The following is a 27,119-nucleotide window of genomic DNA, read 5'->3' as shown; positions in this document are numbered from 1 at the left end:
GTATGCTGTGCAACCAGTGCTGAGAAAGGCCGTCTGATGGCTCTCCTCTTTTAGCTCTGCTCTGGAATCCGCCGGGCTCCGCCGCCGATGGCCAACATGCACCGAGCTGTGAGTGCTGCCTGCGCGGGGCCAGGGAGGGGCACGGGCGCTGGGGTCCCTCACCCCAAAAGGCCACGCAAGGACTCGCACTCGCTTCCTTCAGGGTGGCCTTTCGGTGGCTGTCGCTTTGTCGTTTTCTTGCCTCGCCTGGCTGCCAGCAGGCACAGGGAGCAAACAAGCCGTACCGCACCATGGGGAGGGGTGCTGGGAGGGGACGCATTTTGGGTGCCGGGGTTTGCATCCCTCGCTGGGGCAGGTTGCGGTGGCTGGCTCGAGACAATGTGCCTCCTGGGAGGCAGATAACAAACAGAAACACGGGCAGTGCTGGATGGTGCCTGTGCTGGTGAGGGCTTCAGCTGCAGCTGTCAAAGAGGATGATATTTCTTAAAAAGAGCGGATACATTTGCTTACGCAGAAGAGCGTTAGTACGGGCCACTCCTGTCCCCTTTCCCTCCCCCCACCTCTTGCCTTTCACAGTTTCCCAACCCTGCTGTCTCCGAGGTCTCGCTGTAGAAGCAGGCGATCATAGAAGTGTGTGGGAAAACACTGCATGCAGAGACAGTCTGAAGCGAGGAGTCCCTCCAGCCCCCAAGGAGCTGCGTAGCCAGTGTGTGTGCCACTTAGGATAGGGGCTGTGACACAACGGGATGTCGTCATTTAATTGAAGCCTGAAGCCGATAGCTTTCCATTTTCTCCTTTTGTGACATTTTAATTTGCCATAGAATGAGGCCTCTCATTCTGTGGCTATGCCCTGCTGCTGGGGAGGCTCTGGGTTCAGCTGATTGCTGATTCAAAGCCATCTCACGTTTGTTCTGCCAAAGCCATTTATAACTCTCTGTCGCGGTGACATACGGGCACCTTGGCTCCCCGGAAGAGCTTTACTCTGGGGAGGGCACGGTGGAGCCACTTTTCACCCTGAGCATCAGCTTCGTCACGGGCTGGGGCAGCAGGTTCGTTCCAGAAGCGGAGGAGAGGGCACGGCCCCCTGTTATTGGCTGGCTCGGGGAGGCAGCTGACGAGCAAACGCTGACTGGGCTGAAGTGTACAATGGGTGAGCCCCTGGGAGCTGAGCGTGGGCTCCGCACGCTGCGGGGCCCGGGTGTGCAGGCGAGCGACCACCTCTCGCTCACAGCTCCCAGCATTTGCTGAAACAGGTTGTGCAGAGAGAAACACCTTAATGGCTTCATTAGTAAAGGGGAGGAGAAGCGCTGAACCGCAGCAAACTTTCCTTTCAGTGACTTGTTTCCAGCTGGAAATGGAAAGACCCCCTCCCCCCGGCACTAGCCTTCTTGCAGCGTAGACAAAATGCTGACAAATGGGCAGAGGGAGAGCAGCCTGACAGGCCTTTTCCATTTTTTGCTTTGAAAAGAGAAGAGCACAAATACAACCTCTGCAGGAATTTAAAAATTTTTCTCAAGCTGGCAGCTCTGCCAGTTCTCCTTCAAAAGAATCTGAAGATGAAAGGGGTGTGTTTGAGGGCATGCACCGCTTTGATCCCACCCTCAGCAGCCAACACCCCAGTGCACGGTAAACAGCAAACCTGCCAATTTAGTGCTCCCAGAACAGCTTCTGTTCAGATAAATACTGAATTTGGCTTTAATCAGCCTTGCAAAATGCCCATGGAAGTGTATCCACCTACACAGGCAATCTGCTCACCTGTCGCATACCTGATGATGGATGGCAATGGAAAAGCCATTTCTTTTCCCACAGATCTTGAAAAAATCCCATTGTCCAGCAGGAGAATGTGTGGAGGCAGTTTAAATGTTCCTGTTGCGCCACCTGGACACAGATGTGTGCCTGTGTCCCCGTGTCCTGGCAGAGCAGCCCTTGGCAGGGGCTGTTAGATCTGATCTCAGATACCCCTCACTGGGGACGCCAGCAGAGATGGGCTGGTGCAGGAGATGCGGTCTGTGCCATGAGCAGGTTCTGCTGCCTTTCCCTCACTGATGTCTGACGCCCAGCACACCTCTGTGCTCGAGAACACCCAAAGGTGAGGGCCATGTACTGCATGCAGATAAGCAGGGTGTTAACTCTGGAGCCAACTGACAGCCATGAAAGTGGGGCAGCAGCGCTTTGCTCAAACTACCTCATTGCTGAACAAAAATTGTAAGAAAAGGAAAGGTCAATTCTGTCAGGAGAAAGTCAGGGAGAAGTGGTGGGGAAAGATTCTTTCACTTCCCACCCTGTCCAGACAGAAGGAGCAGGTTTCATCCTGTTGATATGATGACTGAGAAGAGCTTTACTCCTTCTGTTTCTAGGATGCTGCTGTGGATGATGCCGTGTTAAGGAAGAAAGAGCAGAAAGATGTTGAACTTGATAAGAAAATCTTGGCTTTGCGCAAAAAGAATGAAGCACTGATACGTAGGTACCAGGTGAGTCTGCAGGTCCTTACCTTCCCCAGCTCTGATTTGGGGTCCTCAACTCACAGTGTAAAGAAGATTGACAGCACAGTCAGAATGACTTTTATATAGATGCTATGTTTGTATTGGAAACACTCAGAGCAGGTAGGCAGACCTGCCTTTAGCTCAGCCTTTAGCTTAGCCTTTAACTACAGCTCTTGAGTTGCTTTGGAGAACAGACACTGACACTTGCCTCACTGCTACAGCATCTCCTCTCCCACTGCCACCTTTCTCTGTCTGCATCCCATAAATGGGACACAAGTGGTCCCCTCCCTCTTAGCAGTGGAGGGGGGTCCATTTAGCAGAAATAAACAGGAAAATGAACAGCATCCAGGTACAGGCTTGTGATAAACTGATATCTATGTTCCAGGAAATAGAAGAGGACAAAAAGCGAGCAGAACAGGAGGGAATGGCTGTTACCTCCAGGAGGCCTAAGCAGGATGGGCTCACTATTACCATCACCAAAGCTCACAACGTAAGTGGTGCCTCTCCTTCACCACAGCCAGCTCTCACTCCAATCCTACTGCAGCAAAGTGACATTTCTGAGAGAGACCATCCACAGCAAAGTTCTTTGAGGCACAGGAAATAGCTCCTAAGCCCTGAAAAGTGTGGGTAAACTCTGCAGAGGTGTGTGAACAGAGTGATTTTAGGTGCTGCACATATGTTTCCAGCCATGCCCAGGCACCTCTACCCATGGACACAGAGATAACAGGCAAATGACTGGATGTATGAATAGGTACACTTGGCCCTGGACAGGTCCCAGGTGTCAGCATCACTGCAAATATGTAGGCAGAGGGTATCAGCTGTGCGTGTGTGTGTCACTGGAGGCATCAGGAATGCCTCTGAGAATGCCATAGGCTGGGAAAACGTATCATCTCCTTAGGCTTTGGGAGTGAGCAAAGCAAGTGGCCCTGGGCCAAAGGCTGTGAGTCCCAGGCTTCCTTCCTTACTGGACCAAATCTGATAAGCCCTGTCCACCCATCCTGGCAGCTTGGGGCTTGGGAAGCCAGTCGTGCCTTAACCCCTTGGTGAACTCCTCTGCCAGAGCTCATGCGCAGCCTGCTGAGCCAGCCCACCCTCCTTTCAGCACTCCGGGTTGTTGGATCCAGGCCAGTGCATTGCTCCCTTCCCACCCCAGCCACGGCCCTCGCCTCTCTCGGGGTGCGCTGCTGCACACATTTTTCTCTCATACAGGACCTGAAAGATGCAATTACCCAGACTGAACACTATGGACAAGATAGCCCAGCCCTCTCGATGGTGAGCACCACCCTCAGCCATCCACTTGGCTTCCAAGGCCACCTCCAGCAGGACTTAGGCTTTCCCAAGCTAACTCAGAGTGCTACAGAAAGAGATGAGGATGACATTTCTTTCCCATAACTCTGGCATTTTAGTCTGAAATGTCAGATTTGTAAGTGCAAAGGATTTTTCAGCCCTGCTGTCTTTGTGGGTTTTGCTGCTGAGCAGACAACAAGTCTCTTGTTCCCCAGGAATGTCAGAACTTCCTGAGGGCAAGGGCTGTCTGTTCTGTAGCTGCCTCCCCGCTTGTGTGCAGGTGTGTGTGGGGAAGGGAATCACACCCCCGAGTCAAGGGCCTGGATTTGCTAATGGAAGTGGTTCATTTTCCAGGACAAGAGGGTGGTGAGTGAGAAATGGGGAAGCCCCTGTCCTACAAGCCCTGGGTTCGGCCTTGGCAGTGAGGAAGACGAGGAGGAGGAGGAAGCAGATCACATGTTCACATTCAGGATGGGGAAAAGGATGCAGCTGGCTGTTACCATGGACAACAAAGCAAAGGTGAGTAGGGAAGAGGATTCCTCTTACTCTGCAGCCTCTTGACTTACAAAGGGGCTTCTGTTCTGCCTCTCACTTGAGCTTTCTCCCAGCATGCCATATCCAAAGGGAATAGTTCCCTTACTGTTTGTTTCCTCTCATTTCACAGTTCTTCAGTACAACCTCAGAGCTGCCACATGCTTCCCTCTCTGTATCTGATTGCCAGGAGTCAGCCCTCAGGCCTTGCTAACCCCCTCAGCAGCACTGTCCACCCAGCCACGTGTAGCCAGTTCTCTTTCTGAGGGATCAGTCACATCAGTGCCCTCCTGGGCCGCTCTGGTGTTAAACTGTGTTGCTGTGCCTGGAAAGAGGGACTTGCCTGATGACACTGGTGTGACTAAATAAGGCACCACCATCCTTCCTGTGACCACTGCAAGGTCCCAGCACCAGAGCTGCTGGGCTGTGCAGAAAACCACTCACATCCAATTCTCAATAACCCAAATCATAGTCAAGCAAGATGCCCCAAAGGAAAGCCTGCTGGAAAGTTGCACAAACTGGACAGAAGTCCAGGGATTTCCTTTGTTCCCATGTTCTTTTTCCTGGCACTCCTTGGATGAGTATTTTTAACACTGCCTGTGCAATCTGAGGCATGCCTCAGACATGAGATGGGCACGTCTCTCTGACTAAGCTAAAGAGCTGGTGCCAGAGTCCCAGATCTCTGTCAGGCAGGGAATGACCCAGGACAAGCCCTGTGGAGGGGAGGAGGTGACTCTGCCAGGCACTGTGGCTGTGACATCACTCTGCTCTCTCTGTCTGTGTTGGCTCTGCACGGACACTCTCCTCATATGACATCTCTCACTCTGGGAGCTGGGACACCAAGGACCAGGATTTCCAAATGTCGGACAAGCAGGCTGGGAGATCACCCAGACTGTTAAAATAGGAAACAAGGAAAGAAGACATATGTCAGCATGTTGAGCAGAATGTGCCTTCAGGTGAGGCAGCTTAGCCAGAGCAGAATGGGGAGGGACAGAGGGAACAAAGGAGGGAATGAGTGGTAAAGGGAGGGAGGGCAAAGGGTATTATACAGAAAATCTGGTGGTCTCCCAGCCTGGATGTGTCTAGCTACCACAGCTCTGTTAAATAGCTGTTTCCTGTATTTCCTCTGAGTCTTCCTTGCCATCTGTTCAATACATGCAGGGTTTAAAGGCTTTGCCAACACACCAGCCTTCACACTGTGCCTTTTAACATCCAGTGGCCCAGGGAACGTGCACCTCCCTGTAATCAAGTGATGCTCTTTGAGGCTTCTGTTGTGCTCAAGGTGTTTGGGCACAAGGTTCTCTGCGTTGGGTCTCAGGAGGAACTTTCTCAGACAGCAAGTGATGAAGTCACCTTCAAACATCCTCCCAGTGCCAGACTTCCCTGGCAAGACATATCTGTGACCCTGTTAAGTGTCTAAAGGATGAGCCACCAACACTTAAACACTGAAGAGCTCTAGGGAACAGCTATTGACTTAAGATGAATAAATGTTTGATGTACAACTTGTGGATTAATAGCTTGCTGTTACCTTCTAAACCATCTCTGGGCTTACTTTTTTAATAAAAAGTTATATTAACTAGAATGCCAAATACCTCGTACCAGTGCTCTGGGTAAGGCAGAGCCAGGCCAGTCTCCAGTTCAGGCTCTAACCTCAGCAGTACAGCCTAGGATTACTGAACCCAAAAGCACAGCTGGCCATCCCCAAGGGAATGTGTAACAAGGTTCCCACTGTGTCTGTGCATCTGGGGCTGACAGGACAGGCAGAGCAGAGACCACTCCTCTCCCCTGTATCAGGCTGACTCAAGAACTATCTCTGCTGAAACAGCAAAATCACACAGATGTGAAAGATGAATAAACAAGAGACTGAGGTTCTGCTGCTGGAAATACTCCAGTGTCTCTTAAAACATTTATCATGTGCTAGGAAGCTCGATGACTGAGAAGCCGTAAAAAAGGTCATGCTGACAGAGGCTGTGCACAGCAAGGCTCCCTCCATGCTAACATCTGCACTCCTGGCAGAGCTGAGGGAAGATGAGGCTAATGTGAGGCTTCTTGGTATCACATGTCATGGCAAAGGCCCTGACTGCAAGTCTTCTCTACAAATCAGAGGTCTGGGTGTGCTCTTTGTTTTTGAAAACAATTTCGTAGCAACAAAAAGATCCCAAGTTTCACTGAATTTTCCTTGGAGATTTTGAGTGCCTTTTTAAATCAAGACTCCAGTAAATGTGGAAGCCCAAGGTAGAAAACAGAGTAAAATGCACCATCCTTTAGAGAGAGAAGCTGCTGAGGTTCCTTGATCCCTGGTGAAGTTGAGCAGACTTCATATGGATGAAGAGAAAAGAAAAAGATCAGAGATAGCGATGAGGATGACTTATTAAGTCTCTCATTTCCTTGTAAGGCAAAAATAAAAAGGCACATGACTGACCTGAAAGATGATACTTTTAAATGAGGAAAAGTATGTCCTTTTGTACAAAAGATGTGCTCATTTTGTGGAATTGATGGCTGAGGGCACTGGCAGGACATCAGCCAGGAACAAAGATCATTAACAAAATAAGAACCAGATGTAAATCCATGTAGTGAAATCATGACACTGATACAGACAGCTGGAAATAATATCTGAGAGGGGTAAACTGCTCTTGCTTAAGGAGTTTATACATCAGTTTTCTAAAGTATTCCACCGCTGAATAAATAATTCCAGAAATACTAACACAAAATGACTATGAAGTGATGAATTATCAAGTGCTAATACACTTCAGGGGAGTAACTGCTATGTGGGCAAGGTTGGAGAGAAAGAACCCCACTGTTCCCTTTCTCTTCTGCCTTCTAGGCTTATGCTCCAAGGTAGCCTCACATTTTACTGGGACATGTTGTGTGGGGAGGGACAAACCTCACGTTTGTTTCAAAGATACAGATGCAAGCTTAAAATAAAACCATCCCTCAGTGTTGATGCTGCAGATCATCTGAGCAGGGTAAATCCCACCATGCCCACATTGTGCTCAGCTAAACACACCTCTGTAATATCACAGATCCCTTAGAGTGGGGTGGCAGCTTTATAAGCCAACAGGACGGACTGTTTGGCTCATTTTCTGTTCTGCCAGCCCAAAATCCTTTGCAGTTTGGGATGGTTACTCTCTAGGAGGGCTAATGGAGGTGTCCTTAACTCAGCCTTTCCCTTCCAGGGCAAGAGGATCGTCAGCGAGAAACGCGCTGAGAGCTTCCCTGGCTCAGGCCGAGTGCCGGACCTGAGCGAGGAGGAGACGGATCACTTGGTGGCTTTCCGAAGGGGAAGGAGGATGCAGATTGCCATCACCATGGATAACAAGGAAAAGGTAAGTGCAGTGCTAGTGACTAGCCTGTAACCTATCCATGGCATCCACTTCTTCTGCTGGCATGAGGAGGGCCCAGCCACAGGATGTTGGGAGACACTGTATGTTAAATAGTGTGCAGCTTATCTCCATATCTCTGCCTTCCATCCCTGTGAAGGAAGAAAGCCACAATCTTTTCCCTCTCCTGTGGTCCTAGCTAAAGCTAGAAGTCTCCTAAACACACTGGGTTCATAAACAGATGCTGCTTTGGGAGGATTGATGAAAGTGCTGCCAGATATGGGGCATGAATCTCACCTCCTCTGTTACCAGCTTCTTTTTGGAGCCGCACAGCAAAGCGGGACAGAAGCAGTGTCCTCCTGACTCACTGCACGACTTAAACGTTAACAGAGTGGGGCAATACCTGCTTCTGAACCACATCCTGCTGTGCCTGGCCATCACCTGCTGAGTGAGCTGGCTAAGCTTTGTTAATCTTTGAAACATATTTCAAATACTTCTTTACAAATACCTTCCTCTTTACACACACAGAGGCATGTGCTATTTTCTTCTTTGGGAGTTTTCACAGATAAGGAAGAATGCCTGCAGCAAACAGGGTCAGCAAAGACTGTGTAGGAAAACAACACTTGAAGTGGCTACCAAACACACCCAGGAATGCTGGGAGACATCTGCAGCCCCTCTCTGGGACAGTGCCAACCATTTGCTGCTACTACCCACGCTCTTCTTCAGCTTTTCCTCCTCCCCAGCGCTTACCTAGGCTCCAAGAGCACAGGTGCTCCTTTCTCATGGTGGCCAAGCAGTGTTTTGAATGCCATAAACCTCAAACGTGCTGCCTGATTGAGCCACTGGTAACCTCAGAAGTCTGCATGACAGACATCGCTGTTTCAGTCTAGGCATCGCCAGCACTCCGGGATGCAATGGGAATGACCTGACTGCCTGTGCTGTTCCTGCCCTTGAGCTTGTCAAATGTTCTTCTGTAATGTGCAGGCTGAGGGTGTTCTGCTCTCTGCTGGGTTTGTTTAAACGCTTGTCTCTGAGGTCATCGGGGTTAGGGCTGTACTAGGAGACAGCAGCAGGAGGAGTGCCTGGATGTTGGCTTTAGATCCTGTGCCCTCTTTTAAGTATATGTACTGTCCTGGAAAAGGTAATCTCTCATCTGGTTTCATTATGGGATATGAAATTTGAGGCTGAGGATCCCTATATGTGGTTTTGGCAATGCCTTGCTCATACCACCCTCAAAGCATCTGGGTTCAGAGTGTGTATGAGGGCAGGCCTGAGACTGCAGTGGCTAAAGCCATAGAATCTAGAAGTTTATAATCCCAGACTGGTTCAGCCTTGTTCCCTGACAGCTCCTTTTGTTGTTCCTTCGTCAGGGGAAGCAGTGAATAGATCATTCCCTGGTCACTTCCCAAATGATTTTATCAACCTGTTTCATGTCTCCCTTCAGCTATCTCACATAACTTAAGAGGTTCCCCCTATTTAGACTTGTCTGCTAGGACAGTTCTTTATTTCTGATCATTCTCATTGTCCCCATTTGTGGAACTACTGACAGCTTTTTACCGGCTAGGCTCGTAGTTCAATGCCTTAGAAAGCCTTGGACAGCCTAGAGAGGTAGCACGGGCAATCCAGCATTTCAGTAGCTCTAAAAGCGGCAAATGGTAGCTGCAAAGCTGATACCACCAGTAGAAGCAAAGAGGGAGAAATATAGCTTTTGGTTTCCCCAATTCTGCACTTAGAAGCTTTCAAACAGAAACAGAAACACAGATGCTCGCAGAAGGATTGCAAAGCCAAAGAGGGTGGGCCCCCTTGCACGTCCTTCTTTTATTGGGAGAAGGGGAAAGGGGAGAACGGGGGGGGCGGACCCGGGGTGACCAGCCAATCAGACACTGCTCAAGAGTTTGAGTTACATTTGGTTTTGCCCGCGCTTGGAACAAAGGAGCACATGGCAGAGGCAAGTCCTGGCTTGTCTTGGGGAGGAGGAAGGGCGACCTCAGAGCAGGCAGCAGCACCCATTTGTGCTTTTGTTATTTTTACCATATTCTTTCAGTACAAGCAGACCAGAACTGCACATGGTATTCCAGCTGCGGGCTCTCCTGGATGTACTCAGCAACATAACAATGTTCTGGCTTGTTCTCTATTCTTCTCCCAACAAGTTTGCATATTCTTTGCTTTTTTTTTCTAAATAATTGAGCTAACATTTTCAGAGAATTAGTCACAGTAACACCGAAATTTCATTCCTGACTGTTAATCATAGCTCAGGACTCATTACTCTGTGTGTGTATACAAGAAGGGGCATTTTTCTCTGTATGAGTTATTTTGTATTACTGATATTGAATTTCATCTGTAATTTTATGATGTACGCATTCAATGTCAAGAGATCTTTTGCAGCTCTTTCTGGGCAAATTGCATTCTTTGCCCTGGATGATTTAGTATCATCAGCAAACTGTCATCCCTCTCTTCAGCTCCTTTTCCAGACCATTTATGAGCATGTTGAGCAGCACATGCTCCAGTGGCACACTCCTGCTAATCTTCTGCCATGGAAACCATTTTCTTGCCACTTTTTCTTTTCTATCCTTTAATCAGTTGTTAAAAGAGAAGCTTCATTTTAATTCCCAAATCGATTGGCTGCTGGAGAGCCTGGTGGGGTGTCAATGGTGTTGACTGGGTAGCTGTACATTAGGACCTGAGCTGGGACCCCTGATTCAAGGATTAACTTTCAGTTTTTCATTAACCCCACCATGGTTCATCCTTTGGGCCTTTTTACCTTGTGTCCCAACTGGTTCCCTGCTCTTTTGGGGTTCCCACAAAGGCCTAGGAGAAAGAATCACATCCATCACTCCCCCTCCAGTAGCCTGGCCACTGTCAAATTTGCTTCCTCCTCTGTGCACTTGTCAAATTTATCCTATTAAAGTATTTGATGGGTGTCCTTGTTACCACACATTTTCTCTATTTTTATTCATGATGAAATTCAATAAAGAAAAAAACCCAACCAAACCAACCAACCAACCAAACAAAAAAACCAAACCAAAAAAAAATCCCCAAAAAACCCAAAGAAGAAAAAGACTCCCATTCTTGGTGCCTGTGGTGCTTCTGGCTAACCCCATGCTCTCAGTCCCAGACTGCAGCACAGCTGGGGCAGGAGATGCCAAAGAGGAAATGCAAGGGAAAAAAGCTGCTGTCATGATCTCCTTTTCTGAGACAGCCCCGGTGCCATAAGTAGAACGACTCTTTCACTCTCTGTTAGCCCAGAGGGCTGAAGGGACCAAATTATCCTGTCTCCTTGCAGAGCTCATCACTCTGGTGCAGCTTCATGACCTCCAGTGCTGCTGCTGGCTTGGAGGTGCCACATCTGGGACCCACCTCTGCATGGCTGCCCCTAAACCTGCCTCAGGGCTCTCCTGCATGCAGGGCTGAAGACAATCCTTCATTTTTAGCCCTAAAAAGCCACTCCATGCTTTGGCAGTGTTTCAGGCTCATTAGTACATTAGAGCTGGGAGCCAGCAGCCCAGGACCAGTGGAGCACAATGGTTAATTAACAGGTTACAAATCATCTTTTAAATGGGCAGTTGATAGAGCTTCAGGGCTTTTAAATTGTCCTTTTATTAACAGAGTTTCCCAGGATGGTGTATCAGAAATGACTGTAATCAAGAGACACAAAAGCTGCTTTCAGGGACTAACACAGAGGAGTTGGACTTGGTGCTTGCAGAGGAGAGGAATCAAACCTGTGGCAGGAGAAACACTTGCTTTTACATTGCAGATGGGAGGGGAAAAGAGGCAGAGAGGGTGGCTGAAAAGTCTTGAGCTCCCTTCAGGCAGCACAATTAAGGAGGCAGATTTTTCAAAAGAGTTATAAAAAAAAATCCTCTCATGTACTAGTTTCAAAAATCCTGCCCAGTGGGGAATCTGAGCACTAGAAAAACAGCTTTAAGCTCCTACAAAAATCTCCGAGCAGAAGAAATGCCAGTTGTGGTGCTGACACGTGCCTGGAGAAGTGGGTACCAAAAGGTTTGTTTAACTCATCTGATAGTCCTTATCTTTCAGAAAAGAAGACATTGAACTAGCCCTGAGGTGTGGAAGCCCGTCAAAGCTTCTGGAGTGCTTGGCTGGATAATGGCATCCGTACTGTCACCACTGCATGGTGACATTAGTTGGGAATATGTCAGGAATTCAGAAAAACCCAGTGGCAGAAGGCATTTGGGATCCCCAGGCTGGTTTGAAGCCGGCTCTGCCCCACCCTGGGCCCCACCCTGGGCCGTTCTGGACTGAGAAACTGAGAAATCTTGGCAGAAACCTCAGGATAAACAATCATAATCTTCCTTGACTGCTTCAGGCTTTTGTGTCCTCCTCCTGCTCTGCAGGAACAGTTACACTAGTGATGATAATGTCCATGTCATTTTTCTTAATTTGGGGGGCAGAGAGGAAGAAGGAAAAGAAAAACATGTTTTGCTCCCTCTTGGCCTGGATATGTGGTAATGGGCACAGCAGCTCTGGGGCAGCAGAACAGCAGGAATTCTGTTCCTGAGCCAGTACAAGAGTCAAGCTGACTGTTCTCTGCACAGTTCAGACCTGCTCTCCTGGTACAAAAGAACTACATTTTTGTGGTCTTCTCCATTTTCCACAGTGCCTTCTGAGAAGCAAAAATAGAAGGAGACTAAGGCAAAAGGCAGCTGGCTTGGAGTGAGGGTGTAGAAGGATGGAGGGTTGTGCAGTGTCCCTGTGACCCAGGTTTGTGGTGGGCACTGATGAGTGAGCATTCCAAATGCCAGCCCCTGGGATGCAGGGCTCTGGGAGAGCAAATTTTCCAGATTTCTGTTGTTTAATCTCTCTGTAAATGCTCAGTTTGGAACTGCAGAGACTCATTCAATCTCTCACTACAGGGTTCTTCAAACAGGGCTGCCAGAGCAGGTGACTTTGAGTCCAGGGGGAGCATTTTTTGGTTATATAAGTTTTTGCTGCAACATTTTGAAATAAATGCCCAGTGTCATCTTTCACCATATCCCCTTTCGCAACAGGCAGGATATGGTGAGGGGCAGCTTCTCTGTGCACAGACCCCTCTGCATTTTTCCCAGATCTTTGCTGAGAAATCCCAGGACAATATAGGTAACATTTTCCTTGTTATTTCCAAGGATCTGTTTGAACAAACCTCCATCTGTACTGAAGCTACCAGTCAGACGAGTGAAGCTGTCATGCACCAAGTGCAATGACAATCCATGAACTGTATGGCCACACTTCCCACCTGCCTCAGACTTAGCATGTGTGGGCAATCCTCCAAAAAATGTGTCCCCAGCTCATTCCCTGCATGATTCCACGAGGTCCATCCAGCAGGAGCTGCCTTAGGAGACAGAGCTGCAGGTCTCAAGACTGATATCCCAAGTTTCCCTGTAAAACTAAAGCTGTGTCTGGTGAATACATAGAATAAAAGTCCTGTTTCCAGCCTGGGCTGGACCTTGCCATGCTGCCGCTTTCTGGAAGGGCTGAGCTGGCAGTTTGTGCTGCCACGTTCCTCTTTGTGTTTCAGTTCTGCTTGGCACTGCAAAATGGCAGCAGGACAAGCTCAGCTCCACACATCCCCGGCCCTGTAACTGTCCAGCCAGGCAGGAAGCCTTTCCTAAAAGATCTTTATGCTCTGCAGACTGTTAAGACCCACTGTGATCCCATCCTGGCCTCTGACATGGCTCTATTATTCATCCCATGTGGGGACAGAGAACCCCTGGCTTGGCCCATGTTTGGTGTCTGTAGCTCACTAAGAAACAGATGCTGATTGTCACCTCCTGCCAGGCAGGGGAATATCAACACCAGAGCAGAACTTGCCAATCTGGTAGCAGCATGGGTAAACCCCATGGGAGCAGGGATGGACCCTGGTAGAAGGATGCCATGTTTGTCAGGGATTAAAATCACTCCTAGTTTGACAGTGCTGGGTTGTAGCTGCACTTCAGATAGGTTCCCAGATCTTGTACAGTGGAATCTTAAGATGGCCCAAATCTGGAAAGGTACCTGAAACTTGGTCTGCCTTGGAAAGAAACAGGACCATGCAAGACACCACTCCGCTTCCAACCTGGGAGAAGGAGGGACCTGTGGGAATGCTTTTCTCATACACCCCTTGCTTTCTGACTCCTTTTTTTTCTACATCTGTTTGATTTGGGGCCCCGGAAGGAATCCTTCCTCCTTGCTGATTGTTTCTGAGCAGTTTTTACATGTCCTGGTCAGGATAGGTTCAGGCACTGATTCCCCTGCCAGGAATCCTTGCTTAATCCTTGAAATTATTCCTATGTTCGTTCTCTTGCAGGCAGAAGAGCGGAGAACAGCAGAGAAGAGGAGATCAGACAGTGACAGAGGCCCAGAAAGTGAGCACAGCCGGAAGGTGAGTGGGGCCCAGGTCCCTTTGTGGGGACCCTTGTCTTGGAAGAGGAAACCAATAGAATGTGCTTCCCCACCACAGCCCCAAAGAAAGATGACCTTTGAGGTCTCTTCGGACCCAAACCATCCTGTAGTTCTGTGAAGCAGCGTTGTGCTCTGACATGGCTCCCACTGTTCATCCCTCTCATCATCCAAAGCTTTGCTGAGCAGCTGCACACCTGCAGCAAGCAGCATTGGAAAGGTGACAGGGCCTGCTTCCACACCTTGTCGTGGCTGCTCGAGCCCTTCACACAGCCATAGGGATGTTAGGAAGGGTAACATGCTCACTCCTATGGCAGCACAGCCTTGGCTGGTTCCTCTCCCAAAAACCATTTCCTTGTGGATTGAAAAGCTCAGGCTGTATTAGCTACAGCTCCTCACTTCAGCAGGAGCTGAGTGGGATGGAGGTAAATTAAAGCACAGGCCTTCCCACTGACTGTTTAATGCAAAGCCTGGAGACATGCTGGCTCCCTCGAGCCTGCAGATGCTTTAATTAATGGAGCACAAATAGAATAACCCCACCTCAGTGTGATTCATTAGGAGGACACAGATGGGCTCTTAGACACTAATTCCAGCTGAGCCCCCCAGAGCAGGAAGGGGGAGCACAATAGCCTGTGGTCCAGCTAACCACAGCTACGCTGTAATTGAGATGAGGGACCAGCTCCTCCTGCTCTGTGGGCCCCCAGCCGCTTCTGCCTCTCCCCACAAGAGAGCACAGGCATCAGCCTCAGTCCTTCCCTTGCTTTTGGCTTTATGGATGCATCGGGATCCATCCTGGCAGGACCCACTGTGTCTTACCATGGGGCTGGAAACAGAGGGGAGCACTACCAGGCTGTGCCCCAGCTGAGGGGCAGTACCTTTCTGTGGACCTCACCTCTGTCTCCTTGGGGACATGGTGTCAGGACCCCAGCTCCTGCCAGCTGAGGAATGGAGGAGCAATTGGTGCCACCCCAGCTCTGGCCCACGCAGATGGGTCACCTTGGTAACAGGGCTTTCAGTCCCTCCTTCCTGCTGCTTCTCTTATCCGCAGTGCAAGGCTGAGGAGTTAATTCGTCTTTGGGGAAGGTGTGAGGGTGGCTGGTGTGGAAGGACACGTGCATGAGGTGATGAATTACCCGCTGGTAATTAGCACCCCAGGACTCAGTTCTGCACTATTATTCCCTACACACTGTTGCTTGACAACACACCACAGCCTGCTGGCTCCTGCTTCCACCTCATCCATTAACCTGACAGCTGGGCTACTTCCCCCCACATGCTCCATCAGCTCTGAACTGTCTTTCCATTAAGCTTTAAATTTTTGAGCAATGTCAGCCCTTAACCAGTCTGTCATGAGGAGCGATAATCCAAGAGCCTGACAGCAGTGAAGGTAAAGAGCTCCTTTGCTCTGGGAATCCTGCTCTTGGGCACAGGGTTGACCCCAGCTCTGTGACTGTGGGCTCCCATGGATGCCTGGTGGTCAGAGAATGCTGGCTTCCTTCCCTGCCTTCTCACTGTGAAGGATTTCACAGGCATAACTTTGATTTAAGTATTGCAAAGTCTTCAGGTTGGGGGACTCATCATTCAAACCCTGCTGAGAGATGTTGCAAGCACTCCAGGAACTGACTCTATGCCATAAGTAAACGTTCCTGCCTCAGTTTTCCTCTCTGTAGAGCCAAACAGCCCCAGTGTATTTGGGCTCTGGGTAAAGCAGAGTCCTGGTGTGCACACATCACTTCAGAGAAAGAAGCTGACCTTGTTGCAAGTTGTTTTCAAATATTGCTGAGCATTTGTAGTGCTGACAGTGTAAAGTACCCTGAATGCAGCTGTTTCAGACAGTTTTATTAACCAGAAGCTCTTTTCCCTCCACTAGGATGGTGGGAAGCCAGTCCAGAAGAGCCCTGGAGACCTGAGTTTCCCTATGACTGGCCGGGAGCGCTCGGAGTACATCCGCTGGAAGAGGGAACGAGACCAGATTGACCTGGAGCGCCTGGCACGTCACAAGAATGCCAAGGGCGAGTGGCGACGGGCTTGGGATGTGGAGAAGTCGGAGCACATGTAGGTCCTTCCTTGTCCAAGGGTGCTTTGCCTGCAACAGGTCTAAAGCCAGTGGAGGGATCCTGTGCAGATACTTATCAATCCCATGGTGTCATGTGCCTGACCAAATCCACACTGCTGCCTCTTCCTCTCCTGACCATGCCCTTAAGTGGGATCTGGTATCAGAGTGATTCTTATGTTTTCTTCCTCATATGAGCTCTCCTGAGAGGGGATACCATGTGCTGACAAAGACTGCCTGCCAGGATATAGACTGTGGGAGGGAGGGGAGTATGAACCAAGCCTCAGTCTGCATCTGGAGGATCCTCTCCATTTCCACATGAACAAATCCAATGGCAGGAGGGTACAGGTGCTCTTCCAGAAACATGGATGGACAAACTTGCATTGCTAGTCCACAGGTTCTCTCACTGGCCCCGCTTGTTTGTCCTTTTCAAGCACAGGAGAGCCCAGCATGCCTAAATCCACCCCACCCCATAAACTGTGTCTGTTTGGGCACTGCGGGGCAAGGGGGTCACAACAAAAGGCCACCTGTGTCATATGGGGACAATACTGGGAACAGCAATGTGGGACAGCTGGGAATGGAGCTGGACATGTCCCTGCCTTAATCACTGTCCCTCTGACTGTCCCTCAGCTGGTTCAGCTGAGTCACACCAGCTAGAGAGCTTTGGAGGATAACTTGGCACCTGCAGCAGGATAAGCTTCTAGTAGGGTGTGGAGCTAGGGAATGTTACAAAGGTTTGGTGATAGAACAGTTTGTACAGGACAGGTAGGTGGGACAATCTTTTGGCTAAGAAATGGGACCAAACACATCCATTTTCAGTTGCTGAGACCCCAATAATTAGGGGTGAATTGACTTAAGTGGGTGCTGAGTATTGATGGCAAGACAGCCCTGAGCCCTACTGTTTTTCCAAAACTCCCTTTTTAAGAGAAAAAGCCATAATATAAAACAAGCAGGACTAGAAACCAACCAAATGAGTCTGGTTTGAGATGGCAAGTCCTGAAGCTACTTCAGATTGTGCTTGGAAGCTTGGGAAGCTGCATTTGAGTGTAGTACAGCTACACTACATCTATAGGATGTTCATAGAATTTAATATTGGTACTGTTGTAAAGGTTTTAGAGGTTCTTCTTTGGGGTAGAACTGCCTCACAGCCTCAGTTAGCACATGCAGCTTCAGCTGCTGCTGAGAAACCTGCACAGGTTTGCCTGTGGGCAGGTGCAGAAGGGCCAAAGGCCGGAACTTGCGTCGTGCCAAGGGCTCCTGCCCACACTTTGCACACTGAAGGAGGATGGTCAGGTCTGACAATGCCTGTTTTTAACCTGCAGGTTTGAAGAGGACTTTGTTAAGGATGGGGAGCCAGCCTTGGATAATCCCAGCAATAAGAAAGGTTGGCAAGGGACACCTAGACTCTGTCCTGATGCTAGTGAACGCTGATCGTGCGCATCCCAGTGCCGCAGCAGCTGCCGTGGCTGTCAGCTGTGAAGCTCTGCTTTCCTGGGCAAACGCCTCTGAGCTGGGGGCTCAGCCCTCCTTGCTGGGCAGAGGGCTCAGGGGATGGGACTTGAGCAGCTGGGTGCTAGAGCTTTGGACCTTCCCAGGGAGAGCAGTGGCTTCTGTAACCTGGTACAACACAGTGTGGAGGCTCAGCCCTGCCTCCTTTCCCACACACTGGTTTAAGAGGCAATCCTATTCTAGAGCACATAATTTCTGATCCCTATGGCACATGCTGGCTTCTTTACTAGCATAAGTCCATCCTGACTCCTGTTTCTCAGGAGATGGACTGGCAAAACAAAGCTTTCCCTCATGACACCCTATTTGAACATCAGGCTTCTTGCTGCCTGTCCATTACAGACCCTCACTCACTTTGGTGCATCCTTTCTTGTGTCCTTGCAGGGGGAAGGAATGCAAGGAAATTCCAGCACAGGTCCTTTCCTCCCGATGGGAGAGGTGAGTAAACCACAGGATTTTGTTGTGTCACCCCACTAAATGCCAGCACCTCTGATATCCCTCAGGGAGAGGGTTCTTTACAGACACTTGCAGATTTGGAGAGCCTTTTGGAACATACCACATGGCTGCTTTCATAGCTGTGTGCAGAGGAGAAGTCTTCCAAGAACAGTACAAGTGAAACTGTATCCAAGGAATAAGATTTAAAGTTAGAATTGGAATTTGGAATTAAAAAAACCACACAAGAAACACCCTAAATTCTTTATTTGTCTTTCTTACTTTAGAAAATATATGTGCAGTATGCATGCAGCTTCAGAGGCTTTCTACCTCAGAGGGCCTTTCCAAGGGTACAAGGGTGTTGGCCTGTTCAGTGGTCCATCAGCTGCTTCTGCCTGCTTTTGCATGGCATTTCCAACCTGTTTTCTAGGTGGAGGACATCATGGAGTGAATGTGAGTGACCCTGGTCCAAAAACAGTGCCTGTTGTGAGCAGCCGAGCCAAGGGGAAGGACAGACTGACAGGCAGAGCCAGAAGGTGAGGAACTGGCAGCACTGCCATGGTGTGCACGTCCACATCTCCCTCCCTGCCTAATTATGAAGATGCAACCTGTGCCAGGGCCTCACCACCATCACAGGGAAGCATATCCCACCTAACACTGCTCTCTGTCAGTGAGAAGTCATTGGCCCTGGTCCTATCACTCCAGGTCCTTGTAAATAGTCTCTCTGTATTCCAAGATACTTCAAAGTAATTTCAGCCTTCAGTTTCTGCCTCTGTGTCTTCTGTCGTGGAGAGCTGGGACACTTGGGCACTGTCAGGCAAGCAGGACCAGACTGTGGCAAGCATCAGCACAAGCAAACTGTATCTTCTTAGTCTGACTCAACTGTCTTTTCTGGCAATTGGAGTTTATGTGTTCATCACAATTAGAATTACAACAACCAGTTCATTAAGATTTACTGGTCTCAAATGAGTGTCTCTGGATGGGCCTGGACAAGTGGCTCAGACAAAAAATACATGGCCCTGGTAGGAATCCCTATCCAGGTGTCAGGCAGGGACACTGGCTTTGTAAGAACTTCAAGGCCTAAATTCTGATTACTTTTTCTTGACAGATGGGATGCAAAAGAAGGTGAGGACATGTCTCTTTTGAAGGATGACCTTGATGGCCAGGTGAGTTCCTGAGTTGCAGGCTGGCAGCTTAGTTTTCTAAACACATGCACTATCAGGAAAATTGGAATCTCTAATCCATTCCAGAGCTGGAAGACCTCTGTTTTTGGGTAACTGTACCCATCACTAACACATGGCCTGGTGTGACAGCAGCTTCACTGCTTACACTGACCCTCTGTCAGCACAACTACCCCACCTATTCTGGTCCCTGAACACTTCTCCACCTACATCCTTTTACATCCTTTTTCCTCAAGTTTTCAGAACCATCACAGATAAGAAATACAATATACTGGTATTTTAATAAGCTGAACTTAATATGTCCTTTGTTTCTCAGAGGAGCCTTGGCACGGACAGGCGGAAGAGCAGAGGTGACGAGGGGGTGGAAGAGAACAGCACAGCTGAGCTGGAGGAAAAGGGGAAACAGCCAAGCCCCCAGGATCACGGGGCCTCCTCACAGCGGCTGCGAGGCGGGAAGGTCCAGCTTGCCCACAATGGCCAGAAGGAGGAGTGGAGGGGAGTGAGGGGCTGCAGCACAGAGGTATCTGTGGCCAGCACCGGGGACTCGGAGCCAGGGCCCAAGCCAAGCAAGGAAAGTGTTGGGGAAGATGCCAGTGGGAAGCCTGGCACTGCTGACATCTCCCAGGAGAAGGAGAGCACTGACAGCACTGCTTCACAGAGCAGCCTTCCGAGCACTGTGCAAGCCACCAGGCCTGGCAGCGAGGAGACTTTGTCACAGCCCATGAGAGTGAATGTAGATGGAGCTGGATTGGAGAAACAGCCAACTTTGGAACAGGAGTCCTCTGAGAACTCTTCCAACAGCCACGGAGGAAAGCTTGACACAGCAGCAGGAGACAGACTTGATGCAGATCAAGGACAGCTGGTGAGCAAAGGAAGGGAAGAAGTGACCCAAACCACTGCTCTTGAGGGACAGGTACTTGCACTGAAAGGAAGTGAAGATGCTGAAGGCACTGAACACCATGAGCCTTTGTCCCCAGGGAAAGACAGCTCTGACAAGACTGTTGTGCCTGAGCAGGACACGGCAAAATCCCAGTCCAGGGAAGGGGACCAGCCTGAGGACTGCAAGGACAAGAACAGTGGGGACACTCTCAACTAGCAGAGATTGTACCGGCTTGCTGGAGACATAAGGTGAGTCATCTCATTAATGCTCTCAGCCATAGTACAGGGCCACAACTCCGTTTTCTGTGGTACAATGGCATCATACCAGATAACTGTTCAGAAATGTTTATTAGTAGTGCTATGGATCTCTAAGGTAATTAAATCTCTGCATCATCCCAAAGGCCTGTCCTGGAGTGGGTGGGGAAGGAATGGAAAGACAGGCAGGAAAATTTGGACAGAAAACCAGGCTGCTGAGGTTGGTTGATGATACACATTAGTTAGGGCACATACTGAAGTATTCCTGGGAAATGATGACCTTAGAAAGCATGGGAGGAATAACCTCAGTGGCATGAGTTTATTTCTGCCTCTGGGGTGATCACAACTTGAGGTCAGTGTGGTCCTTCCCCAAAACACTTGCAAAGCCACAGGGGCCCACCTTGTGGGCAGAGCTTAGAAGAAGGTTGATTGTATGTGGGATTCTCTTCCCAGTACAAGGTCTGTGAGTGCTATGTTTTGAATTACAGATGGTAACATTAATGTGCAAGGCAGTGTAGAAATACACAGGGCGAGATGATTCCTGGTGCAAAGGCCCACAAACCAAACAGAAAGGAGGGAGAACAGAGCCGGTTACGGAGCAATGCTCCAGGTTTTACACAAACAAACAATTTTCTTCCATCAAGGCAAATGCAAAGCCAGGAGAAGGAACAAAGGATGACAAGCACATAGGTAAGGTAGAAATTAGGAGGAAGGGAAAAGGAGAGAGGGTGGGGGCTCTTTGCAAGGTGCGTTTTTGCCAGCAATGTCCCACAGAGCAGGACATCACGCTAAACAGAGATGAGTGTTTCCAGAACACAGTCCAGCTTGCCTAACACAGGAGTGGCTCTCAGGGTACTCCGGCCTCTCTCCTTCACAGAGGCAGCAGCTCTGTTCCATAAGTAGGCACTTGAGGCAATGAGCTGCTCAGAGCCAGGCAGGCAGATCCCCCCACCAAGTTTCTTTCCCGGATTCCAGAAACTTTTCTGCAGACCCTACACAGCAACGTGTCCCCTGGTGTTGCTCAGTATTCCTCCCAGAGGTACAAATGAGCTTAGGGATGAAGTGGCTAAGCTGCCAACAAAGACTTTCTGTATAATCCAATCCATACAAAAGGCAGGGAGAAGTGCAAGCATCATAGTGATTTCAAAAAGACAAAACATCAAGAACCAGCAGGAGCTGGTTCTATGCTTGAACTAAAATTCCTTCAAGTGAGGGAAACTAATTTGAACAGCATTTAGGAGAATGTTATGAAACACCTGTATGGACATAGTGGGAGATTACTGTCCAGCCACGCCTCTCCAATCTACCAAAATTCCCACCAAATTAGAGGACGAAGGAATTAATGACTACTTTGCTCACTCAGGATAACTTTAATTAGACTCCAGCTAAGAGGGAAGAATAAATTAGAGTAGTCCATTTTCATCTCAGTGATGGAGATTCCTATGGTTTGGTAATAAGGCCTTGAGTCCACTTCAGAGCTCAGTAGGTATCTGTTAACAGCTGGAAACATCTGTACTCAGTGATAACGATGTGCTGGCCCCCTGCCCTGCTCGGGGGCTCCGCGGGGCCCGTGTCCCACTCACATTAGATGCAGATCTCACATCCCTTCCTGCATAACCACAGCCCTGGGCAGCCACCACGTGGGTTTCACAGCTTCCCCTCCCAATGTCTATTTATGGCACTAAAAATCTCCAGCACCTTCAAATCAGTGGGAGATGCTGTGCAGAGAGTGTGGTAGGGCTTTCATCCTTCGCTTCAAATAACAAGGAATAAATATTTACTTGAAGTGCAGGACTGGAATCCCTGGAGAATGTCCAACAAGTCCCAGAGAAGTAAACGATACACAAAAACCACAGAAGCTTTTCCCTGAATTCTCTTGAGAAAATTAATCTCAACATCTTTAGAGAAAATGCAGCTGGGGGTAGATTTCCAGAGCAGCTCCAGGGATCTGACCTTGCAGCACTGGCTGACGTAAACAGGAGTGGGGCAGGCAGGGCCTGAGTGCTGCAGGACGGAGGGGGTCAGCAGAGGTCGGCTCTGATGCAAACCAGTGCCCAAGGTTGGTGCAGGAAGCCGCACAAGCAGAAACCAGCACTTCCCAAAACAGTTACGGAGCTGCGGAAGAACAACCAGCTTCCTCGAGGTTCAGGAGACAGGAAGATACCATCTGCTGGTATGTTTGGGGAGTTGGCCTAGGACTGGTAGGGTCAAGGGCTTGGTCCTTCCTGCAGCCCACACCACCCTCTGGAGCCCACTGTCATGCCATGGGCATTTCAAATTCCCAGAACACCTCTGAGTACCACCTAAGTGGAGAGCTTTAGTCTTCACGGAGAGTCAGGGAATGGGACTTGACACAACTGTCTCCATACCTCTGGAGTGATGGCACAACATAGGAGGACAGTGTTAACACTGGAAAACACAGGGATTCTGTGAGAATGGTGCAAGAGACTAAGGACACACAGGGAAGGACTCCAGGACTGTTGAGGGAATGTTGTTTAGTCTAGGAAAATGAAGGCAGAAAGCAGTGGAATTGTGATCTCTGTAGATATGTGGGTAGTGAACACCAGCAAAGGGGAAGAAACATCCAAGCCAGAACACAATGCTGGGGCGGGGACCAGTGTATTGGAGAAGCCCAGAAATAAATATGGGAAAATTAGAAAAAGGTGGCTACCTGTCAGAGCACTTGGAAGCTCACTACAGCTGAATCCTGAGGGGCACTTCTTGGAGCTTTACACATCTAAACATAACCCAGGGCTTTGATGGGCGAACTGCTGCCATTTCAAACACCAGGAACAGAGCTGCTCTCGTATTCTGCAGTTGTTCCTGCTATCCCAGACCTTCATCAGCTATGTTCAGCTGTAGCTTCAGGGAGTTCTGCACATCCCCCCATCACGTGGGGCCTAACCAGTAGGTCCCACAAGGGCTTGGTGTTGGCTTGGCTGTGAAGGCCATCCCAGTGACATCTCCCAGCCAGCCAGGCTGGGAGGTGTGAGACAGACAGCAGAGATCTGCATCAGTCCTCTCCTGTGACACTGACACACAGAGGGAGTTCTGCCACCACAGAATTCCCACTCTGCTGGCAAAGCCCAGGCAGCACCCAGGGGCACTGTGGTCCTGAGCCCCAGCTCACAACCAGCCCAGAGCTGTTCAATCTCCCATTGGCCCTGGAGTTACATACGGGAAAGAGGATACGGTGGGAAATGTGAGAAAGGCTAATCACTCTGGCTAATTACCAAGAGAAGTAATGACTTTAAAGCCCACCAGTGTCTTGGCTGTAAAGACTCATTCATGCATGGGGAGAAGGTGTCTGTATTGAAAGGATAATACTGCAAAGTGGGGAAGGGAATTGTCTCCCAGCACTGAAACACAGTCAGAGCCTTCTGAAAGCATCAGTGATCAAATAGATTAACAATAGGGAGAGCTCGTGCTGCAGTCAGTCACACTCATAAACCAGATTATGTTACAATATCTGGACCACCAAGTGTGACTGACAGTCTGCTTCTGGCCCTTCCCAGGCCCATTAAATCCCAGTGTGCTGCCACAGCACTGAGCACCCCTCGGCAGTAGGACATAGCCAGCCCTCACTGCTGCACACAGACAGGAGAAAGAATTAAGTCTCCAGCAACAATCTCATCTCAGCTGTCCACAGCATCAGTTGTGTCAGCACCTCGGGTCTGATTTCAATGCAGTTCCTTATTAAATATCTGTGGCTGTGTCTTTAGATGATTCCTTGAGAGGTTTCTCTTTTTTTATGCAAGCCAAGCTTCTTGTGGCCTCTCCTGCCTTTGCAGGATTTAATCTCTTTTTTTTTTTATATCCCCCTCCCTGACTTTTCTTGGGAGCTTTGGGTGCTGAAATCTGCATCAGCAAAAAGCAGATCTATGGATTTGAACGTGGATGCAGGAAAATGCCAGCTCAGCAATTCTGAGCAGCACCCAAGCATCTGGCAACTAGAAAAAAACAAAAAAGCCTGCCTTTCCCAATTAAAATCAGCATGTCTGGGTCTGGAAGCAGCTTTAGGACAGCAGGCTCCACTCACAGGATAGTTTTTCATTAGCTGATTCACCCTCTGCCCTTGGGATTCCCAAGTGCTGCATCCCCACGCTGGGTTCATCCCCACAAGGATCACAAAGCCCTGCCTGAAATCAGCCCCTTCTCTTGGTGCTCCAGGTGCTGAACCAGCACACACAAGAACACGTCAGAATTGTTGTTCCTGAGGTATAAGGAAAGAGTAAAGTTGATGTATCCATCGCAGTGAAGGACTGAGAGTGTTTAATCCAGACTGGAAGAGTCAGCTCATCCCCTGGGCTGCAGAGCCCCCACTGCTCCTGTCAGATTTGGCAGCAGGTATCTGGGTTATGCCCCAGTGGTGCCTCCCAAGCAGCCCCAGCCATGCAGGAAGGGCAGGGTGGAACTCAGCAGACATTTTAATTTACAGCTCAGCAGTTCCCTGGAGACTGATAATCCCGTGGCTGTCTCTGCTCTCGTTTTGCAGGATAACGTGCTGGAGGCGGTGGAGAAGAGGAGCGCAAGCTTGTCCTCACTCTTTTACCTTCTATGAAATCAGCTTTCAGCACCTGCCCAGTGCCCTTCAGCACTATTCATAACACATGGGGTCCCCATCACCACCCCCACCCACAGTTCTGGCATCCCCCTTCCCTATGTCAAAGGACAGGGAAGGCTGCACACACTCCCACCCTACAGAGAACATCACTTATCTATTTGTTTGGCATATATTGCAGCTGCGTGGCAAGCCAAGGAGAAGTCTACTGGATGCACTTTATTTTATTTAATGACTAATTCTGTTTAAAGTTATGGCTTGGGTTTCTGGGCACGCCCCCCTTTTTTTCCCCAAAAGCTGGAGGGGCCTGCACACGCCAGGGGCTGTGCCAGCAACTGGAACAGCAGGAAGAGGTGACTGGCGAAGCAGAGGGGTGAGGTGTTAGGGTGTAGTTCAGTAGGTGGGTGAAGAAGTAGTGTTCAGAGCTCTTGTACTAAAGGTTTGCACGTGGTTGAAGTGTTGGCAGAGGTGAATGGTAGTGGCAGGGGCCATGGGGCATGAGCAGGATGGATGGATGGATGGATGAATGGAGCACTTCTGACGAGCACAGATCAACCCCAACACCTCCTCCTTGAAGAGCCTCCAGCTCTCCTCCCCTCTCAGAGGCTGAGGAGCACATCAGGACAGTGCTTTGTGCCAAGGAAGGTGCCTGCTCCGGTGACCAGGTGTGTGCATAGCTCAGAAAACTCTGTGCCCCCTTCCCAAGGGTAACCGGGCATCCCTGCAGCACGGCAAGGAGGGGGACAGCACAATAATCTTCCTCCTCCACCACACTGCCCAAAGCAGTTGGCAGCAGGACCCAGGCCAAACTGGAGCTGGAGGTCCAAGACTTTGTATCAAACATTTTCACCTTCCTGGTTGTGCCTTCCATAGCTTTGTGCTTGAATAAGAGGGCAGAAATCCTCTCTAAGCTGCCCTGCACACCTTCTGACCTGGCCTTAAAGATACCTTTCAAATGAAGGATCTGGAGGAGCATTTACAAGCACAAACATGCAGGAATTCCAGCTGCTTGGCTTTCCAATTACAGCAAGCTAGGACCTAGCTGGAATACAGCTACCAGTTATGGAGAAGGCACAAGGAATAACACAACATAATTTCTGACTTCTGAATGACAGAGCAGAGTGGGCATCACCCTCACTTCGAGATGCTGCTCTAAAACTTGATGCCAGAGTAAACATCCCTGGGACAGGTTTGTGTGGAGACTGCCTGGAATGTCCTGCAGGACGTTGGCTGACCAGGCTGGCAGACTGCCCTGGAGATCAGGTTGGCACGTGTCGACTGAAATACTCTACGCTGCTTTAATAAACTAATATTTGCACAGACAAACATTTGGTTTTCCACGTGACTTAGACCCGTGACACCTATCATGAAGCAAGAGCCTGGGAATTTCCTCCCTGTGCCAAATTCAGGAGACTTTACTGGCATCACACCAGGTATTATCAAGAAACAGAGTGTTCAGCTTTTGTGTTTTATCAGTAGAAACATCTCCACCCCACCAAAGCCCACACTGGGTTTATTTGGACTTACCCAACAGATAAAAGAACAGATAAATAGAAGATTGTAAAACTGCTCCAGGTCCTGGAGCTTCTCCATCACTGTTAAAGGCTGATTTTCCTTATCTGACTGGCTCAAAAACCTGCTTACAATTGTTTAGTTTTTAAATTTATTATTATTTTGTACATCAGGTCTCTGACCTCACTCTTGGTCCAGTCAGACTGAGTCATTACCAGCATTTCCCAGGAGCCAGCTTGCCTCATGGTCCATGGAACACACAGTTTCAGCTCAAGAGCTGTTGCCCCCCAGGAGCAGTTGGACACGTGGCCAGGCAGGAATTTTACAATGCCCTGGTCCAGCACTGTGTTGAAGAGATAAAAAACCTTACTGCTCTAGACTCCATTCTGGAAGGAAAACCATCCTTTGGTTTTCCAAAACCAATGGTCCTCCATTCCCTCCTTTTTTCCTTTCTTCCAAGTGACTTTGCAGGTAATGATGCCCAGGAAGGACTGAGTCTGATCCAGGCTCCAGGGATGGGACTGGACAGGTTGTGCCTGTTCTAAGTGTATTTTTTCCTGCTCATTAACACTTTGCTTGATGCACTTTGTTTGGTTGTGATTTTTCAGACAACTGTGGCTTAGCTGTTTCTTCTTTATGGTGAGAGAAAAAACTGAAAAGTTGACAAATCTGATGTAGAGGGATTATTTATATGAAATAAAAGTTGGAATGAGGAAAAACCTCCTGTTTCTTACTGTTTCTCAGTTC

The 27,119-nt window shown here is 49.2% G+C and overlaps 1 protein-coding gene across 1 annotated transcript; it reads left to right on the top strand.

The window, feature by feature from the left end:
• CCDC9B (coiled-coil domain containing 9B) lies at positions 1–26,963 on the top strand. The gene is made up of 13 exons (XM_082283928.1): positions 1–108; positions 2,358–2,471; positions 2,869–2,973; positions 4,125–4,289; positions 7,478–7,627; positions 13,905–13,979; positions 15,864–16,048; positions 17,369–17,430; positions 17,937–17,990; positions 18,415–18,520; positions 19,093–19,150; positions 19,482–20,293; positions 24,795–26,963. Exons 1-12 carry the CDS (start codon positions 88–90, stop codon positions 20,259–20,261), a joined length of 1,875 nt encoding a protein of 624 aa, XP_082140054.1. The 5' UTR covers positions 1–87; the 3' UTR covers positions 20,262–20,293; positions 24,795–26,963.
• The last annotated feature ends 156 nt before the right edge of the window (positions 26,964–27,119 follow it).

This window comes from Coloeus monedula (genome assembly GCF_965178545.1).
Source record: "Coloeus monedula genome assembly, chromosome: 6".
Lineage (NCBI taxonomy): Eukaryota > Metazoa > Chordata > Aves > Passeriformes > Corvidae > Coloeus > Coloeus monedula.
The sequence above is the reverse complement of the archived record's forward strand: the minus strand, read 5'-3'. Positions and strand labels throughout refer to the sequence as shown.

What these genes read in the sequence shown, in the direction of transcription:
- CCDC9B (XM_082283928.1), top strand. Translation starts at nt 88, where the DNA reads ATGGCCAACATGCACCGAGCT. An exon ending in TGGCCAACATGCACCGAGCT is followed by an intron (nt 109 to 2,357) that starts GTGAGTGCTGCC and finishes TTCTGTTTCTAG; the next exon opens with GATGCTGCTGTGGATGATGC. An exon ending in CTGACAGGCAGAGCCAGAAG is followed by an intron (nt 18,521 to 19,092) that starts GTGAGGAACTGG and finishes TTTTCTTGACAG; the next exon opens with ATGGGATGCAAAAGAAGGTG.